We start from the raw sequence: 23,954 nt of genomic DNA, 5'->3' as shown, positions 1-23,954 counted from the left end.
CAAGTGAACAAACTGTGAGGTTGTTGAGTCCAACCCCCTCTTTTATAGTTGAGGGAATCCTGGGGAGTTAAGTGACTGGCCCAGGGTCATACATAGAATCTTTGATTTAGAGAAAGGGAAGGAATAGGCATTTATTAACCATTTACTGTGTACCTGGAACTATGCTAGATACTACAAATATTAGTTCATTTGAATCCTTCTATTTTAGAGATGAGGAAATTTTTCCAAGTATGTCAAGTTATTTGCTTATGACCACATGGGTAGTAAATGAAGAACCGATTCACCTTCCACTCCTTGCATCCAAATTCACTATACTTCATTGCCCTTACAGTGGGTGTACCTGGTTTTATGCCAGCCAAGTTTATGAAAGCCTAGATGTATAAAAGAGAATCAATTGGGGTAGCTTTCTAGGTAGAGCACCAGAGCTGGAGTTAGGAAGACTTGGGTTCAAATGTGGCCTCAGACACTTCCTAGCCATGTTACCCTGGGCAAGTCACTTAAATCTGATTGCCTAGCTCTTGATGCTCTTTATAGTAAGACAGAAGTTAGGGGTTTAAAAAAAGAGAGAATCAATCAATACACATTTTTTGGGTACCTACTATGTGATGCTGCAGTGGATAGAGTATTTGACTTTGGGCCAGGAAGACCTAAATGCAAATCTACCCTCTGACATTTATAAGCTGTGTGACCCTAGGCAAGTCACCTACCCCTGTTGATCTCAGTTTCCTCATGTATAAAACAAGCTGGAGAAGGAAATGGCAAACAGTGTCTCTGCCAAGAAAATTCCAAATGGGGTCGAGAACAGTCAAGACAACGCTGAAACCACTGAGTTACAACTGTATATCAAGCATTGTTCTAGTTATTTTCAATCTAGAGACAAAAGTGAAACACTGAGGGGTAGGACAGAATGGGTGAGTAGCTCCTTTACCACAGTGTCTAGGGTGATTGATAATTTCAATACATCTCCACGTTGCTTTTCATAATAACATTTTTATTTAATATTTCTTCTTGTAACTTAAAATCATCATTTAAATACATCTCCATGATGCTTTTAGATAACAGAGTTACTGTGAGAAAAATGCTTTGTAAACCTGAAGGCATTATGAGAACTATGAGGAGGACTGAGGAATAGTTAAAATGTGACTTATTTTCCAGAAATTCACAATCTAGCCAACTTTTTTCAGGACTATGGCTATTGCCAAAAGCAAGGTGTCTCCTTGTTAGTAGATAGAGGGTTGGAGTCAAGGAGTCCAGAAGACCTGAATTCAAATCCCACCTCAGACACTTGCTGATTGGGTGATCCTGAACAGTAACTTTACGTCAGCCTCAGTTTCCTCATCAGTAAAATGGGTTTGATAACAGCATTTACCTTTCCCGGTTCTTGTGAGACTTAAATGTATTACATATATATACACACACACAAAAAAAGTACATTGCAATCCTCAAGGTAGTATATAAGCATTATTAACTACTACTACTACTACTACTACTGCTATTATTATTATTATAACTCTGGCCAGCCAGATTCTTTTTTTTATTTTTTCCCCAAGTTCTTTATAGATTTCATCTCATCTCTTCCCCCTCCTCAAGGTCTAGCTGACATTTAGAGAAGGGCAAGAATATGGCAGACTCTTTGCCAATAAACAGTGGCTTTCTTTGGGTTAGAAAACTGAGGAGCTTTTCTGGTCGGACCCATGGGAGGTTGAGCCTCTTTTGGAGTCCTCGCAGTCACATGGCCTGTTTCCATGGGGAAGTGTTTAAATGTGCCTCTCTTCTTCTTTGAAGTCTCCCTTCTCTCAGGACCTCCAAAGCACCCTGGGGCCTAAGGGCTTTTACTCTGTTGAATTGCTTGCTAAAAAAATCCTGCCAGACCTACTTGTGTGCCTTGCTATTCATGGTCCTCTGAGGAAGCCTCTGGAGGTGGGAGGGGCAGGGGATTGCAGGGGCCAGGGGACCGGCTTTGGCTGAGGGAAGGGAGGGTAGGGGATACAAGGTGCTACGTGGAGGGTTTGGGGCCCAAATTTGACCTGGTGACATCTTCGTGCTTATTGGAGTCCATTCCCTGCTTATCTGGATGCAAATTGGAAACGGTGATTCTAGTGGGAAAAGAATGGAGAACTTACCATTTGGTGCTGAACCACAGTATTTCTACTTACGCTAGAATGTAGATTTTGGAGGGGGAAAAGTATATGCCAAGGACTGTTTAGGAGTCATGTATACCAGAAACCCCTGTGCGTCTGCTAGGGCCTGGCATCAGTGTGGCACCCCTCTGAGTGTCTGGTCATTTGCAAAATGGTAAGAATTTAGCCAGGTATGAATGGGTAAAGAGAGGCACCTCCTTGCTAGGGCCATCCATAGCCCTGGTTTGTCTTTGACTCTGGATGATGAGAAGGGGTTGGAGGCAGAGGTCAGTCACATTCAGACCCCAAGGCCACCTACATCCCTCGTCTATTCCCTGTGCTCCAAGTCTCCGGATCAGTTGGAATGCCTTTAGAGTGCCTACTTTGTCTACTAATTTGGGCATAAAGTGGGCACTCCTTTGATCACCTGAAGGTGAGAAGGCAAGAGTAGGGAAAAACTCACATTCTGCTTCTTCCTCAAACTCCTGGGTGTTTGGGGGTTTCAGCCGTGTATCGGAGAGGGGATGGGGCACTAATAGATTTTAAAGGGGAGATGGGCATAGCTACTTGGTGATGCTTATTGTTGTTATACACCAAGTATAATTAATATAACATGATAATTAACGTGATTATGCTCTCGTTACCTTGTTAAATACTGTTTGCCTGTCAACTCTTTGCTAAGAGTATATACTGCAAAAGCTAGCCAAGAATGTATTTTGGCTCTGGGAGAGGCCAATTTTTGTCTCTGTTATACTAAAGTAACATGATTTGGGCTCATCAAATTGTAGCAAATTCAAAAGAGAAGCTGAAGTTTTACCTATGAGTGGGGGCTCAGAGCACAGCTCTCACTGAATAGATTCGCATATCTACAAACCCCTGGTCTTCCTCTAGAACAGAGGGTATGAAACAGGGCAGCCCATGGTCTCAATGTCATCCACAGCGCTCCCAAGTGGGACCCAAGCCAGATGAAGACGTACTTGGGAAATATTTAATGAAATAAATAAAGATGAATTAAAGCATTTATAACATTTCATTTTAAGATCAAGTCCCACAGGATCCCTAAGGTAGATTCTTGCCCACCAACAGGGATTAATGGTCCTTGTTTTACACCACTGGGGTAGAACCTTGGTTTTCAAGCTTTCTGGAGTGCTCATCCCTATCAGTTAAAAAAAACAATTTTGAGCAGCAAATTAATGTATATTTATTTATAAACATATATTATTAGTATATATGTATTGTGATATATATATATAGTTTACATACTATACATAGCTATATCAGTAAATTATTAAAATACTAAAATAGAATTAAACAAGATGAGTTGTTTAGTTGCGACCAATTATTTGTGACCCAATTTGGGATTTTTCTTGGTAAAGATATTGGAATGGTTTGCCATTTCTGTCTCCCGCACATTTTACAGATGAAGAAACTGAGGCAAACAGGATTTGTCTAGAGTCACACTGCTAGGAAGTATCTGAGGCCATATTTGAACTCCAGTCTTGCTGACTCCAGGCCAGATGCTCTATCCACTGTGCCACCTAGCTGCCCCAAGAGACAGATGGGATAGATGCTCCTTTAAAGTAATTTTTAATTCTATTTAGAATAGCTCAGGAAACTTCTTTATTCCCACTAAAGATATGTTTTTGGTTAGAACAATGGAAAGCCTCATTTGAACCCTTTCTGATCCATCAGTTAGAAGGTCCGCTTCTCAGTTCACAGGTGAAGGAGGTGTGTTTCTAGAGCTGTTTGTCTTAGACTGATTTTCTACATAATCACATTCTGGTGCCGCCCTGCTCCCCCCTACTTCCCTGTGGCCTCATTGGCTCATGACTGAACATCTGTCCTTGGGGATTCCTGGCCCTTTCAGAATTCTGCTGAGGGAAGTGGGGGCTTCGGTCCAATACACTTCCCCAAGCATTTTTGTGTTGGATGCAATGAAATCCCAGGGGTCAGCCTTTCACTCTTAGCCTCCACAGCTGGGAGCTGGGCTGAGCTTTACTCCTTCCTGTCTTTTTCCAAGGATGCTTTCCCTTCTAGGGACCATGATGGAATTGTCCAAGGCAGCATCAGTGGTTCAGAGTTAGCAGGAGAGAAAAGGGGAGGAGAAGGAGAAGGAGGCAGAGAAGAGAAGGAACAGGATGGGGAGGAGGAGGAGGAGGAGGAAGGACAGCATTCCATACATGGGGGACAGAGAGAGAAAATTTCTGGAGATCATGGGATGAGCCCAGTTCCTGATTCAGATTGTGGCCCCAAATGCCACCTGGTGGTTAAATCAGCACTTCGAAAAAACTCCTCTTTTCATCTGCTAATGGTTGAAACCTCATCCAGTATATGACCCCTGAAAGTCTCCATTTTGAGGCAGCCACAGAACTCCGTCCATTCCAGATTGCGGGCCAGGAAAGTTTCGTTAATGGTTTAGACCTTTAGTCTTGGGTGTTTCTTTTCCACCCAAGCCTGTTCATCTCGGATCTTAAAGTCTGATGACTCTGAAATACACTTTATTCAGCCTTTGTTCCACGTACTGGAATGTCAGCCACTGTAGATGCCAAGAAAAGAACACCAGACCACTTTCAGATCCGCTTTGAGGAAGACCAGCATGCCGTCTTCCTCTTCTTCCCTTTTTGTTGAGCGTCGGGTTGCAAAACTAACAGATGAGGCAGCTGTCGGTGAGGAATTGCCTATGGTTAGAGAAAAGAGGAACTGGCATTCCAATTCTATTGGAGGCCACAAAGACCAGGCTGGCAGCTCGTTTGGACACGCCAGTGTTCACAATGCTGATGAGTCATCCATTTTATTTTTAAGTATTTTTTTTCCAAACTTAATAATCATCAGCAAAAACCATCAAACAGGTAGACAAAGTAAAGTCATGCTTAGGACTGTGAGCTTCAAAGGATTTATAGTTGCTTTAAAGAAATGTCTGCCTGTAAGATCAAATAAAATTTTTATAATAAATACCTTTTAAAAAAACCCTTACCTTCTGTCTTAGAGACAATACTGAGTATCGGTTCTAAGACAGAAGATTAGTAAGGGCTAGGTAATGAGAGTAGGTGACTTGCCTAGGGTCACACAGCTAGGAAGTGCCCGAGATTAGATTGGAACTCAGGGCTTTCTCTTTCTCTATGCACTGAACCACCTAACTGCCCCAAATAAATATGTTTTACTTGCTTCTGTGTCCCCTCCTAATTCCTCTTTCCTTTCTATTTTTACTGGATTTTGCTGCCAATATGTATATCTTCCTCTTTGTTTTTGTACCCCTAGCCCTTAACACAGTGCCTGCCATATAGTAAGTGGTTAAGTGCTTGTCAGCTAACTCTGTGTTGAGAGTAGGGTGAGGGTTGTGTGTATCTGGGGGTTGGGGGGCTGTGGATTCAAATCCCTCTTTAAATACTTACTGGTTGCATTACCTTGGGTAAGTCACTTAACCTAACCTCTTAATATCAAGCATTGTCATAGGATTTATTTACTCAATTATAAGTGATCTTTGATCTGAGTTTTTACCCTTGGAATTGTCTGCTTCTCACCTTTAGTCAGTGTAGATGTTTCTTGAATGTGGATTCCTTCCACTAAGTGTGGTCGCCACATTTATCCTAGGATGAAGCTGCCATCCTTGATGGTTGGCCCAAGTACAGAGGATCTCACCAGGGAGGTCTTTTCTAGGAGAGGAAGCACCCATGGAGATGGTGGTTGATGTATTCTAAGGCAAAGTTCCAGTTTCTCTTTCCTAGTTGTGATGTTGCTTGGGATTTCACTCCTTCTTCCTCACTGCTGTAGAAGCCCAGTGAGCCCTTGTCATATGTGGGTTTAGGTATGAGTTGCACTAGGGTCCCTGCCAACTCTGGGGCCTGTGATGCTTTCACTTTTCAGACTCTCCTCATGGAATTGGAGTGTTAGCGTTCCTGACACTCTTCTTCCAGGGAACTTCTACTCTTCTCTAGTCTTCCTTTATGCCCTACCCGTGATCTGATCTTCTGCACATTAAAAAAAATCTGTTAGCAAAAGAGTTCCCTGTGCATCTACATTAGTCTTCTTCCCATTCATTATGTCTTATAGTGCAGTATGAGTCAATATGGCTGTTGGCTAAGAGACTCACACTCCTCAAACTCACTTTTGGACCATACCTATGATTTCATCCCTGTCAGGAACTTGAGGTAGGAGACTTTCTCTGCTAATAGAGAGCCTAGCTATCTCTGCAACTCATTGTCCCAGAGTTGCCAGATTCACTGAGAGCTGGAGTGAGTTGCCCAGGATCCCACAGCCAGTATTTATTCAAAAGACTAAGGTGGGACTTGAACCCAGATCTAACTCCAAGGCTATTTCTTCATCCCCTAGGCCATTCTGCCTCATTGGACAAATAATCTACTGTTTTTCAGATCTTATCTTCTCAAATTCACACTGCCCTGTATATTTGCAAGCCATTTTCCTAGTCCAATAGTGGTGGGAATGGAATGAAGTCATTCAATTGGTCCAAGGCCCTTTGACTTCATCACTGAGTCATTTGTTGGCATTTTGATGGGTTTCCAATTGCATTGTGTCCTTTCTCGGGGCTGCCTTCCTTCTCCTCTCTTTTCCACATTGTTCTTTGTACTGTTTCATCATTTGTTTGAGAGAAGCATGCATGCTTAGGAAGGCATGTAGCTCCAGTCATGGTCATTGGGGGAAATTGGGTCCCATAGAAGATACTAGAGAAAGTAGGAGGAGAAGAGCCAAGAGTTTGAGTTGAATGAGGAGGAGGATGAGATTGTGAGATTGATTTTTGATTGGGGGGAGGAGGAGGAGGAGAAATATGGAGGAGTTTAGGAAATTTGGGGAAGCTTGAGACAAATCTCCACCCTAATTATCCCATTGATTTCCAAGGGGAATGGTTGTGGGCAAAAGAAACAGGAAAGGAGGGAAGGATTCAAGGAGATGGCCAAGAAAGAGAAGGAAATGAAGAAGGTGACTTGGGCTTGTGAGGAAGGTCAGCGGTTGGATTTGGGGAGGAGGGATTTGGCAGTGTTTGGGAGAACTTGAGGGAAGACTTAAGAAGCTAAAGGTAAAGGATGAAATAAGAAAAGATTAAATAAAGCCACATGACAAATGAAACAGATTGGTTAAGTTAATTGGTAATAAAATGGATAAAGCAAGTGTGAGACTTGTGAGAGAAAAGTTGGGAAGAGTGAGGCCCACCAAGTTGATGAGGGGAAGAAGATAAAGCTGAGTGTGGCTATATGGGCCTTCAAACCTGAGTATTTCTGTCATGGATAGCACTGAGTCTGGAGAGTTCTAGAGAGCAGGGAAAGTTTGGCCATGACTTGCCATACATGTGTGCTATTTATCCCTCTGCCACAGCCAAGAAGTGCAATCTCTATTCAAGATTGAGGCTGTCTTCCCTCCTTGCGGAGAAGGTGAAGTATTTAAAGATGGAATTTCCACACTCCAGATTATCGGGGACAGTGAAGTATTTCTTTTTAAACAATGGGAGAAGGGCATTGACGTGGGGAGGAAAAAAACAAGGAAAAAATATACCAAGTGGCAGAGGGGAAATTTGAACTCTGTCCTAGAGCTTGCCCAGTGAATCCCTGTCACCTGGAGGAGGATAGGAAGAAGGATGACCACAGGAACTGAAAAATAAAGATGTAGGAAGCAGAAATGGAAAAAATCCATCTAGAAGTACCACTGGGTGAGCCATCATCCAGCAAGGATCTGAGGAAGAAGAGTAATGGTGGTAGACTTGCTTTAGGCTATTATTTTTTCTTGGCTGAGTGAGATCTGTTGTCTTCCCAAGGCATGCTTCCAAGACAGAAGAGAGAAACTCCCAAGATTTGTCAAAACTGATGACTTCTACCCATTTATTGTCAGAGTTTTGTTATAAAAATGTTATCCCAGTTTTTTTGTTTTCCTTCTAATTTTGGCTGCATTGGTTTTGTTTGTACAAAACCTTTTTAATTTGATATAATCAAAGTCATTCATTTTAGATTTTATAATGTTCTCTGTCTCTTGCTTGGTCTTAAATTCCTTCCTTTCCCAAAGATCTGACAGGTATACTATTCTATGTTCACCTAATTTATTTATGATTTCGCTCTTTATATTTAAGTCATTTGCCCATTTTGAATTTATCTTGGTATAGGATGTGAGATGTTGTTGGTCTAAACCCAATTTTTCCAGCAGTTTTTGTCAAATAGTGAGTTCTTATCCCCAAAGCTGGGGTCTTTGGGTTTATCAAATACTAGCTTGCTGAGGTTACTTACTCCAAGTCTATTCCACTGATCCTCCCTTTTGTCTCTTAGTCAGTACCATATTGTTTTGATGACCACCTCTTTATAGTATAGTTTAAGATCTGGTACTACTAGGCCTCCTTCCTTCACTTTTTTTCCCCCATTATTTCTCTTGATATTCTTGATCTCTTGATCTTCTAGATGAACTCTATTATGGTTTTTTCTAATTCAGTAAAAAAGTTTTTTGGTAGTTCAATGGGTATGGCCCTGAATAAGTAAATTAGTTTGGGTAGGATGGTCATTTTTATTATGTTAGCTCATCCCACCCAGGAGCAATCAATGTTTCTCCAATTGTTTAGATCTAGTTTTAATTGTGTGGAGAGTGTTTTGTAGTTGAGTTCATATAGTTCCTGTGTTTGTCTCGGCAGATAGATTCCCCAGTATTTTGGGTGATTTTAAATGGAGTTTCTCTTTCTAATTCTTGTTGCTGAGCTGTGTCGGAGATATATAGAAATGCTGATGACTTATGCGGGTTTATTTTGTATCCTGCAACTTTGCTAAAGTTGTTGATTATTTCCATTAGCTTTTTGGTTGAATCTCTAGGATTCTTTAAGTAGACCATCATGTCATCTGCAAAGAGTGATAGCTTAGTCTCCTCCTTGCCTATTTTGATGCCTTCAAATTCTTTTTCTTCTCTGATGGCTATCGCTAGCCTTTCTAGTACAATGTTAAATAATGGCGGTGATAATGCAGCCTGCAATTGCTTGACTTAACCTTCAGAATAATTTCCTCTTCCAGAAGGTTGAGGAACCAACGGGGAAATTCTATTCTGTCCTTAACAGGAAGGAACTGGTAGCTGTATTGGGAACTTTGGGGTGGGGATGGAGAGGAAGTGGCCACTCAGAGTTTTTAATAGAGAAGAACAAAGCTGGCAGAGTCTGACATGCTCCCTAATCTTGGGGACAGCAGATTTCAAAGGCTCTGGAAAGGATCTCCTCGATTTCAGTTCTGGGAGAGGAAGTCCATGAATTTTTGAAGAAACAAAGGCAAACAATTGTGCTGAGGAGGAAAATGGGGAGTTATCTAAAGAGAGTGATCTAGATGCACAGGAAAGTCATGAAGCATCTTAGATTTGAGGTGGAAGCAAGAGCAGGTAACAGAGGACAAATAAAAACACATGTACAGGGGTCCAGAGTGCTAGTGGTCAGATTCTTTAGGCTGCTGAAGAAGTGTGTTTAGTCATGCCTGAGTCTTAGGGACTCCGTTTGGAGTGTTTTTCCATTTCCTTCTCAAGTTCATTTGACAGATGTAGAAACTGAGCCATAATGAAGTGTTTTGCCCAGGGTGACACAGGTAGGAAGTGTCTGAGGCTAGATTTGAACTCAGGAAGATGAGTCGTCCTGACTCCAGTTCTGGGCTCTCGCCACTGCAGTGCCATTGGTAAAGAAAGCTAAGGTCCCCAAATGGCAGGCATTTTCAAACTTCGTGGATGGGATAGTGGTAATGTTGACCGAGAGAGCCAGGTTATTGAGTTTTTATTTTGGTCCCATTTTTTCTTCCAAGGAGAACTAGACAGGACAGAGCAAAGCTGGATAGCAGGGCCTTGATACCCACAGTAAGCAAGGAGAGTGGAAATGATTGCCTAGCCAAACCAAGCACTGACAAGAAAACAAGAGAGTCCAGCCCTAAGAAACAGTCATTAACTAAGAGCAGTAAGGTGGCGCTGTAGTGGATAGAGTGCTGAACCTGGGGTCAGGAAGACTTCTTTTCCTGAGGTCAAATCTGGACCCAAGCACTTACTTGATGTGTGACCCTGGGCAAGTCACTTCACCCTGCTTACCTCAGTTTCCTCATGTATAAAATGAGCTGTTGAAGGAAATGACAAACCAGTCCAGTATCTTTACCACGAAAACTCCAAATGTTGGAGTCACAGAGTCCGACATGACTGAAATGACTAAACAACAACAAAAGGCAGCTTTGGAAGATGTCTCCGTTGGGGTGCCATAGGGATGGGTGTTCTGCATTATGCCGTTTGCCGTTTTAATGAATGACTTGCCATGCTTAAAGTGATTTCTGTGTGGAATGAGGTTTCAGCTTCATATCAGAAGAACTTTCCTCCCCATTGAGCTCTCCCAAGGTGTCACGGGCTGCCTTTGGAGGCAGGCGGTGTGTTTCCTCCTGCCTAGCTAGCTCTTCCCGCAGAGGCTGAACTTTGGGGGCATGTTAGAATGGGGCTTCTTTGTGGAGTCCCGACTGAACTCAAGTTCCATTAAAGTCCTCCTATCCTCCCATGATTCTTTGCTCTTGACTGCATATCTTGGAGCCCAACACTCCTTTCCATCTCTAAAATAGGAACACCAATCACTGCAACATCACCCTCACAGGCTTTAAGCCTTTATTAGGCATCTACTGTCTATCAGGCATTGTAGTCTGGATCCAAATACAATGGACGAAAGCATCTTTAGTCTCAAGAAATTCTATGGAATTCTCCCAATAGTCTCATTCTAATTATAACTAAGACAAATATAAAGAAAATAAAAACAAAAGAAGACCACTAGTTAAATATGGGGTAGCTTAGGAGGGAGGGTGCTAGTGTTTGGTGGAGATCAAGAAAGCACTGGGCCAAAAGTGATGCTTTACCTGCATCTGGATGGGGAGGGAGTATATTCCAGGCATCTGGGGTGGCCAGTACAAAGATGTAGAGAAGGGAGATTAAGACTTATGTGTTGAGACATATAGGCAGCTCAGTGGATAGAGAGTCAGACCCAAAGAAGGGAGGTCCTGGATTCAAATCTGGCCTCAGACACTTCTTAGTTTGATGACTCTGGGCAAGTCACTTACCCCCCATTGCCTAGCCCTGCCTTGGAACCCATATATATTATTAATTCTAAGATACAAGGAAAAGGTTTAAAAAAGAATCATGTGTAAGGAGCAGAGAAAAAGCCAATTTGAGTTGAGCATAGAGTGTGGGAGTGGGAATGAAGACCAGCAAGTCTGGAAGGATCAGCTGTAGCCAGATTGTGAAAGCCTTTAAAAGCAAAACAATTTCAGTTTTGTCCTAGAGACAACAGGGATCCCATCAAGCTTGTTAAAGAGAGTCTGAATTTAGGGAAAATAATTTTGGTGGTAGTGTGGAAGACAGATGGGGCTGGGGAGAAATCTAAGGCAGCAAAATAAATTAAGAGGCTAGGCAAGAGGTGATAAGGGTGTTGGTGAAGCTGGTGGTGTGAGGGGAGCGGAGTGGGATGAGACATCAGACATGGCAATTAATCATTTGGCATGATGAAGAAGGAGGAGTCCAGGATAATGATTTTATAAACCTGGGAGACTGGAAGGGGGGTGAAGAAGGAAGTTTGGATGAGGTGAGGGGTGGGGGAGGAGGAGTTAATGAATTCTGAGTGCAGTGCTGCCCAAGTGGGCCCCTGTATCCATTTATATAGAGGGATGGTTCAAAGTAGCATCAGGCTTTAAGATATCTTCATTCCTAGAAAGAGTAGATGCCAACAGTCTCTGGTACTCAGGCCCAAATATCAATTTGCTGCTTTGTCCAGTATAGACATTAATTCCTGAATATCTAGATTTACCTGGCCTTCTGGTCCACCAGTATGTTGGAAGGAATGACAGATAGGAGAGTGAGAGGGCCATCAGTTTTACCACTTAATAACCAGGGGGCCTGGGTCCAGTCACTCAATCCCTCAGTTTCCTCAACTGTAAAACGGTGATAATGATGCTTACATTAGCTACCTCACAGCAACAGTGTAATGAAAAGAGATCAGGGATATAAAGTGATGGATCAATGAAAGCATGAATTTCAGAAGCTTTTATTGACCATTTATTATGTGTAAATAGAGTGGATACAAGGAGAAAAGTGAGATAGCCCCTCATCTCAAGGAGCTCACTCTATGGGAGAGGCAACACATGGCTCAGTGGATGGAGAGCCAGGCCTAGAGACTAGAGGTCTTGGGTACAAATCTGGCCTCAGATAATTCCTAGCTGTGTGACCCTGGACAAGTCACCTAGCCCCCATTGCCTAGCTCTTACCTCTCTTTTGCCTTAGAATCAATTTGAAAAGAGAAGGTCAGGGTAAAAGGTTTGAGCTGCAAATCATATGGAAAAGTTCCATGGTCCTTTGGGTGCAACCGCAAAGCAGATGGTCAGACTTCTTCTTTAATGTCATTTCCACTGATAAAATCATATCCTTATTTGAGGTTGAAGCATATGAGTGTGCCAAGGGCTTTGGTGGCCAGAATTTTTTTTCTTGGTCTTCAGTAGCTTTGGCTGCTGAGAAGAAATGGGTTGTCATCCTAGTAGAGGCAGGTGCTAGCCCTCATCTTCATGAGAATTACTTCCCAGGATGATAGCTGAGGGGGACTGGTGGGTTTGCCTGCCTATTAGGCACCAGCTGACATTAGTGGTGACAATGGTGGTAGGCCCCTTCTCCACAATGATTTCCCTCCTTAGTAGTCTATGAATGAACTAAGTGGCTCAGTGGATAGAGAGCCAGGCTTGGACACTTGGACACAGGTCTTGAGTTCAAATCTGTCCTCAGGCACTTCCTAGTTGTGTGACCCTTGGCAAGTCACGTAGTGCCCACTGCCTAGCTCTTACCACTCTTTTTTTCTTAGAATCGATTCTAAGACATAGGGTAAAGGTTTAAAAGATAGTCTGTGAATGGGAGTCAGGAAGAACTGAGTACAAATCTTGCCTTAGAATCTTACTAGCTGTACAACCCTGGACTGACTTCTATTTGTCTCACTTCCCCTGTCTGTAAAACGGGAATGCTAATAATCGCACACCTACCTCCCAGAATTGCTATGAGGAAAAAATGAGACAATTCTTAAAATTTCTTTTTGCATAAAATCAATTAATTAATTTAAAAGTATTTTGCCATGATTACATGATTCATGTTCTTTCCCTCCCCCTTTCCCTCCTCCATCCTGGCAATTCCACTGAGTTATACATGTATTATCATTCAACACCCATTTACATATTATTCATTTTTATACTAGAATAATCTTTTAAAAACCAAAATCCCAAATCCTATATCCATATAAACAATTGAAAAATCAATTGTTTTTCTTCTGTGTTTTTGCTCCCATGGTTCTTTCTCTGGGTGGGAATAGCATCTTTCTCATAAGTCCCTCAGAATTGTCCTGGGTCATTGCATTGCTGGTAGTAGAGAAGTCAGTTACATTTGATTGCACCACAGTGTATCTGTCTCTGTGTACAATGTTTCCTGGTTCTGCTCCTCTCACTCTGCATCAATTCCTGGAGGTTGTTCCAGTCTCCATGGAACTTCTCCACTTTATTATTCCGTTCAGCCCAATAGTATTCCATCACCAACATATACCACAATTTGTTCAGCCATTCCCCAATTGAGGGGCATCCCCTCATTTTCCACTTTTTTGCCACCACAAAGAACACGGCTATGAATATATTCTTATAATTTCTAAACAATATTTGAGAGCATTTTGTAGGCCTTAAAGCTCTCAGTGAACAAGACCTAGCTAGTTATTATTATCTAAATCAGTGGTTCTCAACCTTTCTAATGCCGTGACCCCCCGCAATACAGTTCCTCATGTTGCGGTGACCCCAAACCAAAACATTATTTTGGCGGCTACTTCAAAACTGTAATTTTGCTACAGTTATGATTCGGAATGTAAATACCTGATATGCATTATGCATTCTCGTTGCTACAAATTGAGAACCGCTGATTTAAACAAATCTTCACTAGGAACTCATATTGAATATGATGGCTGACATGAATCTTAGTAAGACAGATGTGGGCTTTTCCTCTAAGCAGCTTGTAGCAGAAATAAGAAAAATACAGAGAGAAGTATAAAAAAGGGTTTAGGGTGGGCAGAGACAGAGATGTGGGGAGATGCCCTAGTATAGTGGAAGGAGCTTTGGTATTAGAATCTGTGGGTCTGGGTTCAAATCTTAGATTGGCCATTTATTACTTTCTGATCTTGGTCAAGTTTCTTCTCCTCCTTGGGCTCAGTTTCTTCTTTTTTAAAAAAGGGGAAGTTAGATTAGGTGGGCTCTGAGGTCTCTTTCAATACTAGTTATAGGATCCTATATGTGACCCTGAGCAAGTCTCTTTGGGCCTTGGTTTCCCCACCTGTAAAATGAGAATATTGATGGTCTCTGGGGTCTCTTCTAGCTCAGAGTCTTATGATTTCTTGCAGTGCCTAATGGATTTAGATTATAATTGAAATGACCTCAGGCAGTTAGGAACATTTCTCCTTTTCACAGATAGACCTGAAATATGAATGGATTAAAGGTTCAGGTTATAAGTGCCTGGTCCTTCTCCCATCTGGGGTTGTTGCTTTAAAGATGGCAGCATCAGTAGAGAGAAGTCAGGCACCTCCCCAGTTCCAGTAGAGAGAAGTTTCCAAAAGAGTCCGGAATAGTGTGAGATCGAGGCTGACTAAGCCTGGTGAAGCCTATGGTCTCCTTCTTTGAATAATGTTTTAAATAACAGAAGAGTATGTTCTATTTCACTTACAAGTTAGTTAAAATAAAGATGGAACCCTCTTCCTATCCAAAGTCATCAACCCTCCTGAAATCTAGCTAGTCTGTGGATCCCAGTTCAGGAACTCCTAGAGTAGGGTATAACCGTGAGTGTTTGCCGTCCCCGTTTCTCCCCAGGGTAGTTTCTTTGCATGGGATATAGCCAAAAATGCTGTGGGGGTTCACAGGAGAGAGCTCCTTCTTGGCTCGGAATGGTAACGTAGGCAGATAAAGTTATGGATCTGTGAGGATGTAACCCCCGAAATTGTAAATAAAGGCTGATATTTCAGCATGCAGAACTTGAAGGCGGAAGAAGGGCAATTATAGGCAGAGGGACTGGTTGTTGGGAAGCTGAGAAACTGGGCACACATATTCAGGGAACAGTCCTGAGTGTCATTCAGCATATGCACAGGTTAGGTAGTTAGATATATCTAGGGGAATGGTGGGATCTAAGGCTAGAAAAATAGATGGAGTGGGATAATGGTGGAGGAGCCAATCAAGAAGGCTTCCTTTCACTGCCTTGGGTCAGTGGAGAGCCATCCAGGTCTTGGAATAATGGGGTCAGAACTCTGCCTTAGGAAACAGAGACAGCTTTGCAAGATGGATTGGAAGGGGAGAGACTGAGGCAGAGAGGTAGTTAGCAGGCTACCACACTAGTCTAGCTGAAACAAATTCTTGATCTAGAAATGGGAATGTTGGCAAGAATGGAAGTCAGTGGGCAGCAGGGTGGCTCAGTGGATTGAGAGCCAGGCCTAGAGATGGGATGTCCTGGGTTCAAACCTGGCCTCAGATACTTCCTAGCTGGGTGACCTTGGACAAGTCACTTAATCCCCATTGCCTGGTCCTTCCTGCTCTTCCTTGGAATCAATCCACAGTATTAATTCTAAGATGGAAGGCAAGGGTTTAGAAAAAAAAAGAATGGAAGTGAGGGTTGTATGTGCAGGTAGGGAGGCTCTGTTGGTTCCTTGGGAGAGATTGTTAAATTTAATTGTGGTTGATTTATATAGGTGGTCGCTAGGGATTTAATTTCTAAATCCCAAAATGAATTAGTAAGTAAATGGAATTCATGCTAGTTTTATTTACAATAAAGGGAAGATATTAAGGAATGAGAGAGAGAGAGAGAGAGAGAGAGAGAGAGAGAGAGAGAGAGAGAGAGAGAGAGAGAGAGAGAGAGAAAGAGAGAGAGAGAGAGAGAGGAAACTCCTCTGAGCCAGGTAGAAATACTAAGGCCCTAATCAGGGAAAAGAGTCTCAAGACAATAGGCCTTTCTTGGAGGTTTCCAAGAAAGGCAGGGTCACTAAGTCAGCCTTTCACTCACCAATGGTGACCATCTAAATGGAAAGAAGCCTGGGTGCCTGTCTTCTGGTCACTCCTCAAGTGTCTGTTTTCCAGTCTCTCCTCCGAGTCAGAGAGCTCTTTGATCTCCTTGAATTGACTATATCTTCTTCTGGCCTCTTGTACTCTTTTTAAAGATCTTTTTCTCTTGTGTCACCTCCCCTAAATTTCACGTCTACCAATCACATCAGACACTCTTCTCCAGGACTGCCCACTCTTTTTTTTTAGGTTGATATTTTCTTGTGTCTCTTTTTAAAAATATTTTTAAAACATTATTTTATTTGGTCATTTTCATACATTGTTCATTGGAAACAGATCATTTTCTTTTCCTCCCCCCCAACCCCCCCACCCCTTCCCTACCTGATGCGCGATTCATCTGGGTATTACATGTGTCCTTGCTCTGAACCCATTTCCTTGTTGTTGGTATTTGCATTAGGGCACTCATTTAGCTTCTCTCCTCAATCATGTCCCCTCAACCTCTGTAGTCAAGCAGTTGCTTTTCCTCAGTGTTTTTACTCCCTCAGTTTGTCCTCTGCTTGAGAATAGTTTTTTTTTTCTCCTAGAACTCACTCTGCAGGTTGTTCAGGGACATTGTAAAGACATACTGGAGAAGTCCATTATGGTCTCTTGTACCACAATGTGTCAGTCTCTGTGTACAATGTTCTCCTGGTTCTGCTCCTCTCACTCTGCATCACTTCCTGAAGGTCGTTCTAGTCTCCATGGAATTCCTCCACTTTATTATTCGTTTTAGCACAATAGTATTCCATCACCAACATATACCACAATTTGCTCAGCCATTCCCCAATTGAAGGGCATCCCCTCATTTTCCAATTTTTGGCCACCACAAAGAGAGTAGCTATGAATATTTTTGTACAACTCTTTCCTTATTATCTCCTTGGGGTACAAACCCAGCAGTGCCATGGCTGGATCAAAGGTCAGACAGTCTTTTATCGCCCTTTGGGCATAGTTCCAAATTGCCCTCCAGAATGGTTGGATCAATTCACAACTCCACCAGCAATGCATTAATGTCCCTACTTTGACACATCCCCTCCAGCATTCATTACTATCCTTTGCTGTCATGTTGAACAATCTGCTAGGTGTGAGGTGATACCTCAGAGTTGTTTTGATTTGCATCTCTCTGATTATAAGAGATCTAGAACACTTTTTCATGTGCTTATTAATAGTCTTGATTTTTTTAACTGAAAATTGCCTATTCATGTCCCTTGCCCATTTTTCAATTGGAGAATGGCTTGATTTTTTGTACAACTGGTTTAGCTCTTTATAGATTTGAGTAATTAGACCTTTGTCAGAGGTTTTTGTTTTGAAGATTGTTTCCCAATTTGTTGCTTTTCTTCTAATTTTAGTTACATTGGTTTTGTTTGTACAAAACCTTTTTAATTTGATGTAGTCAAAATTATTTATTTTGCATTCTGTGACTCTAAGTCTTGCTTGGTTTTAAAATCTTTCCCTTCCCAAAGGTCTGACATGTATACTATTCTGTGTTCACCTAATTTACTTATAGTTTCCTTCTTTATATTCAATTCATTCGCACATTCTGAGTTTATCTTGGTGTAGGGTGTGAGGTGTTGATCCAAACCTAATCTCTCCCACACTGTCTTCCAATTTTCCCAGCAGTTTTTATCAAATGCTGGATTTTTGTCCCAAAAGCTGGGGTCTTTGGGTTTGTCAAAGACTATCTTGCTGAGGTCATTTACCCCAAGTCTGTTCCACTGATCCTCCTTTCTGTCTCTTAGCCAGTACCAAATTGTTTTGAAGACCGCTGCTTTGTAATATAGTTTGAGATCTGGGACTGCAAGGCCATCTTCCTTTGTATTTTTTTTTCATTATTTCCCTGGATATCCTTGATCCTTTATTCTTCCAAATGAACTTTGTTATGGTTTTCTCTAATTCAGTAAAATAGTTTTTTGGTAGTTCAATGGGTGTGGCACTAAATAGATAGATAAGTTTGGGTAGGATGGTCATTTTTATTATGTTAGCTCATCCTACCCATGAGCAATCGATGTTTTTCCAATTGTTTATATCTAGTTTTAATTGTGTGGAGAGTGTTTTGTAGTTGTGTTCATATAGTTCCTGTGTTTGTCTCGGCAGATAGATTCCTAAGTATTTTATATTGTCTCGGGTGACTTTAAATGGAATTTCTCTTTCCAATTCTTGCTGCTGAACTGGGTTGGAGATATATAGAAATGCTGATGACTTATGTGGGTTTATTTTGTATCCTGCAACTTTGCTGAAGTTGTTGATTATTTTGATTAGCTTTTTGGTTGATTCCCTAGGATTCTTTAAGTAAATCATCATATCATCCGCAAAGAGTGACAGCTTGGTCTCCTCATTGCCAATTTTAATATTTTCAATTTCTTTTTCTTCTCTAATTGCTACTGCTAGTGTTTCTAGTGCAATATTAAAGGTGATAACGGGCATCCTTGTTTGACTCCTGATCTTATTGGGAAGACTTTGAGTTTTTCCCCATTGCAGATGATGTTTGCTGATGGTTTTAGGTATATACTGTTTATTATTTTTAGGAAAGGCCCTTCTATTCCTATGCTTTCTAGTGTTTTCAATAGGAATGGGTGTTGTATTTTGTCAAAGGCCTTTTCTGCATCTATTGAGATAATCATGTGATTTTTGTCAGTTTGCTTGTTTATATGGTCAATTATGTGGATGGTTTTCTTAATATTGAACCATCCTTGCATTCCTTGTATGAATCCTACCTGATCATAGTGGATAACCCTTGTGATGACTTACTGGAGTCTTTTTGCTAGTATCCTATTTAAGATTTTTGCATCTATATTCATTAGGGAGATTGGTCTATGGTTTTCTTTCTCTGTTTTTAACCTGCCTGGCTTTGGGATCAGTACCATGTTTGTGTCATAAAAAGAATTTGGTAGAACCCCTTCTTGGCTTATTCTGTCAAACAGTTTGTATAGTATTGGGGTTAGCTGTTCTTTGAATGTTTGATAGAATTCGTTTGTGAATCCATCTGGACCTGGGGATTTTTTCTTAGGGAGTTCTTTGATGGCTTGTTCAATTTCTTTTTCTGATATGGGGTTGTTTAGGTAATTTATTTCTTCTTCTTTTAGAGTAGGCAATTTATATTTTTGTAAGTATTCATCCATATTACTTAGATTGCCATATTTTTTCCATGTAATTGGGCATAGTAGTTTTTAATGATTGCCTTGATTGCCTCTTCATTAGAAGTGAGGTCTCCTTTTTCATCTTGGATACTGTCAATTTGGTTTTTTTCTTTCCTTTTTTAAATTAGACTGACTAGTACGTTGTCAATTTTATTTGTTTTTTCAAAGTACCAGCTTCTAGTCTTATTTATTAAATCAATAGTTCTTTGACTTTCAATTTTATTAACTTCTCCTTTGATTTTTAGTATCTCTAATTTAGTCTTCATCTGAGGGTTTTTAATTTGTTCACTTTCTAGTTTTTTAGTTTGCATGCCCAATTCATTGACCTCTGCCCTTCTTAATTTGTTTATATATGACTCAAGGATATAAATTTCCCCCTGAGTACTGCTTTGGCTGCATCCCATAGGTTTTAAAAGGATGTCTCACCATTGTCATTTTCTTCAATGAAGTTATTAATTGTTTTTACGATTTGTTCTTTAACTAGCTGGTTTTGGAGAATCATATTGTTTAATTTCTAATTATTTTTTGATTTATCTATCCATGTACCCTTTCTAATTGTTATTTTTATTGCATTGTGGTCTGAGAAGGTTGCATTTGTTATTTCTGCCCTTTTGCACTTGTTTGCAATGATTTTGTGCCCTAGTACATGGTGCCACTCTTTAATTCACACCTTCTTTGGTTAGATTATACCTTTTTGGGTTACTTAACACCTTTTTTGGTTAGTTCACCTTTTGTAGTTACTTAACACCTTTTTGTAGTTTAAATGGGTAGATCTACTTAAAATACTGAATTGCCACCTTTTTGCGGATTAAAATCTAAAAATAGATTGTGGATTACAATTCAATCTTCCCAATAAAGGAAGAGCTAAGTACCTTCGTTGTTACAATCAGGGGATTACAATTTAATCTTCACAATAAAGGAAGAACTAAGTATCTTCATTTTTACAATCAGGAGATAGCTGAATCCAATCTTCATATGATGAAGGGCACTGAGGACAATGACTTCCCTCCTCTATCTCATACCTTATTTTCAGCAGCTTCAGGAGAACATAGAATCCTAGATCAAGTGTTGAAAAGGATTTCTGAAGTCCTCTAGTTCAACCTCTTTATTTCACAGAAGAGGAAAGTGAGACCCAGGGAAGAAAAAGACTTGCTCAAAGTCATCCGTAGGCTAGAAGAGACCCCAGAGTTCACCAAGTCCAATTTCTCATTTTACAGAAGAAGAAACTGAGGCCCATGGAGGGAAGGGGACTTGACCAAGGTCACCCATAGGCCCCTAGCTCTAGAGCTGGAAGAGACCTCAGAGTTGACCAAGTCTTAACTCCTCATTTTACAGAGAAGGAAACTGAGATCCAGGGATGGGGAGTGACCTCCCCACGGTCCCCTGACCAATAAATGGCAGAATCAATACCTGGTCCCTGGGTCCTCTGTGCCCCAGATCCGGTGCCCCTTCTCACGAAAGAGGTGCGCAGTAGGGACTCCTATTCCTGTGGTCTGATTGTGAGATTCCATGGCACAGAGTCTCTGTCCTGGATCTTGGCCTCGTGGGGAGCCCTTGTCTAGAGGGATGGGCTTTACTCTTACTCCTTGTGCCTTTACATACTTCCCTAGGTGACTGCCGCTATTGCAGGAGGCATTCAGTGTCATCCTTTCGTATTTCCCCAAATGGCTGATAATCTTTCCTTCTCCCCAGGGACCTGTGGACTTAACCCTAAAGTACTGCGTTAGGAGGAAGACAGAATCCATCGACAAGAGATTCTGCTTTGACATTGAAACTAATGAAAGGTAAGCAGATACGTTTCTCAAGTCGGCCATCTTTGTGACTGCCATACCAACTCACCGTGCATGTTTCTCCCCCACCCCCCAACAGGTCCTTGTTTTAGGGATATCAGAGTCTGCCCATGACTTCTTCATCCATACTTGGGTTCGACTCTTACTGGGAGTCCCTCTGACGCAACTTCCTACCTCTAATACTTCCCACAAACCCTTTAGTTGGCCACATCCTCATCCTCCTCTTGGGCTGGCAAATCTCCAGAGCAGCCATGGTCTCCACCTTTCAAGCACCCGTGATTTCATCATGGCTACTTACTTATTCACCAACATAGATTGGGACTCCTCATATGGATATTGCTGTGGTCAAAGCGAGTCACCACCATAGAGTCCCTGTGGGGTCTCTTTGGTAGGGAATTGACCAATAGGGAAGTTGGAAAGGATTTTTTCTGGCCACAACCATTCTCAGTGACCATGGAGGGGAAACGATGGCATGAGATATGAGTTCCTAAATTCTGAGAAGCCCGATTGACGGAGTCAGGATCCAGAAAGATCTTCACAGGCTAGAGATTTGGCCCAGGGCCTGCAATTTTCCAACCCCTGGGTTCAAGCATTGAATCAAATCTAATAAGATAAAACAAAATAGAGATAACATTTGGTTTAAGAAGGTCAATCTAGCAAATATAAGATGGGGGAAGTATGGCTAGACAGTGACTTTTTGTGGGACAGGAGTCAGCTAGGAGGCTCAGTGTATCAATAAATAAATCCAGGTTTTGAGACACAGAAGGTCCTAGATTCAAATCTGGCCCCAGATATTTCATAGCTGTGTGACCCTAGACAGGTCACTTAACCTCCATTGCCTAGCCCTTACCATTCTTCTGCATTGGAGCCAGTACACAGTAGTGATTCTATGATGGAAGGTAATGATTTTAAAATAATAATAGTAACAATAATAATAATACTTTGCTCCATCTACACAGCCTGAGGAGGAAGGCTTATATATGGATCCAGCATAGGAATTGACAGGGCTGTCTTTAGAAGTAGTGAGTTCCCTGTCACCAAAGGGTTTCAAATGAAGATCTTGACAGGCTTCCAGGCTGTAGAACAATGGACCAGGTTCAGTTTCTGGGCTGTAATTTTCTGGCTTTTGGACTCAAGTATTGGACCAAATCTAATAAGATAAATCCAACTAGGGATGAATATAAGTAAGGTCTTACACTTGGGTTCAGAATTACTGAGAATCTGTTCTTGGGTTGGTGCCTAGATAAGGCAGGCAGGCTGACTGGCCAGGAGAAGGTCCATGGGGCCTCATTACATCTGGAACTTGTGTTCCCACCACATCCTCACAGGCCGGAATTGATTTTTCTGGGTCCAGTCCAGAATCGTGGTTGTTTTTGTTGTTCTGGGTCAAGATAGGAAGTAACTAGCAAACTCAGGCTGGTCTTGTAACACCGTCTTGTCTTTGTTTGGATCACACCTAGAATTTCTTTGATGTGGAGAAGTTCCTTTACCAGAATTCTTGATCTGCAGTCCACAGACCTCTAAGGGGTTCGTGGCTGGATTTCAGTGGGGGTCTATGGACTTAGATGGAGGATAAAACCCAGTTACATCCTTCTTTCAATATCATTGACTTCCTTTCTAATCCTATTTATTTTATTTTATACACATTTAAAAAATGTGATTCTAAGAAGGGAGACATAACACAAAAAAGGGTCCTGTTTTAAGCAGTAATCTAGAGCATGCAACCCACAGTACTCTCAAGTGTGGCCTGGACTAGATTGAAATGTCACTCCTATTTGACTTTATTGCACTGATGTCTTAATAGAAAAGTAATGTATTTGAAAAGTTGGTGGGGGGAGGGCATCTGGGTGGCTCAGTAAATTGAGAGCCAGGCCTAGAGATGGGAGGTCCTGCATTCAAATCTAGACTCAGATGTTTCCTAGCTTGGTGACCCTGGGAAAGTTGCTTAACCCCCATTGCCTAGCTTAGTGATGGCGAATCTTTTAGAGATGGAATGCCAGGCCCTGCCCCCACCCCACCCCCTAGACAGAGTGCTGGCCTCTTCCATCAGAAACCGCAAAAAACTGAGTGCTGTGCCATGCCCCATCCCTCCTTATTTCACACAGGGGAGGGAGAAAGTGCTCCCATTGGGTTGCTGGGCAGAGCAGTGGGTCATGTGAAGAGATGTCACTAGCTATGGTGGAGAGAGGGAGGGGAACAACTCCATCCAAGTCTCTGCCTTTCTGGTAATAAACTGGGGCAGGGGGGAAGGTTTTGGGGAGAGGGTGGCCTGTGTGCCCACAGAGATCACTCTGTGTGCCATCTTTGGCACCCTTGCCATAGGTTCGCCATCACCAACCTTGCCTTTAATGTTCTTGGAACCAATATTGGTTCCAATGTGGAAGGTAAAGGGTTAAAAAGGAACTCCCCAAAAATTGATCAACCAACCTTTACCTAAAGGCCTCTTGGGATGGAATCCCTACTGTGGGCTTAGAGCTTTTAGATTGAAGGGGTCTTAGAGATCCTCAGGTACCTCCTCTCCATGTTCTAGATGGAGGAAGTGAGGCCAAAGAGGGGGGATGATTTGCCTGAAGTCAGCTGGGTATCCAGTATCACTCTTGAAGTTCAAACCCAGATTTTCTGTTTCTCTGCCCAGTGATCTTTCTGATTGGGTAAGAGAGTGTTCCTTATATGGAGGTTAGGAAGCTGCTTCTCTGAAGTTTCTCCCAGTTGTTTAGAGTCTTGCCCTCTAACTTAAGAAGAAGTCTAATGGGAAGCCCTTTAAGTACTTAAAGACAATTTCTGCCCATAGCTCCTACATTCAGCCTTCTCTTTTTTCTTTTCTTTTTTTGAACCTTTATTCCATCTTAG

General features: G+C 41.8%; 1 protein-coding gene across 2 annotated transcripts in view; it reads left to right on the top strand.

Moving 5' to 3' along the window:
- The window catches only part of OPHN1 (oligophrenin 1), an 832,681-nt gene that overhangs the window by 471,382 nt on the left and 337,345 nt on the right, over positions 1 to 23,954 (top strand). For both annotated transcript variants that reach the window (XM_056809750.1, XM_056809751.1), the window contains exon 10: positions 21,007 to 21,098. In XM_056809750.1, coding sequence (XP_056665728.1) covers positions 21,007 to 21,098 — 92 coding nt within the window. The remainder of the gene's footprint in view (positions 1 to 21,006; positions 21,099 to 23,954) is intronic.

Source organism: Monodelphis domestica, chromosome X (assembly GCF_027887165.1).
Source record: "Monodelphis domestica isolate mMonDom1 chromosome X, mMonDom1.pri, whole genome shotgun sequence".
In the NCBI taxonomy this organism is placed as follows: Eukaryota; Metazoa; Chordata; class Mammalia; order Didelphimorphia; family Didelphidae; genus Monodelphis; species Monodelphis domestica.
The sequence above is the reverse complement of the archived record's forward strand: the minus strand, read 5'-3'. Positions and strand labels throughout refer to the sequence as shown.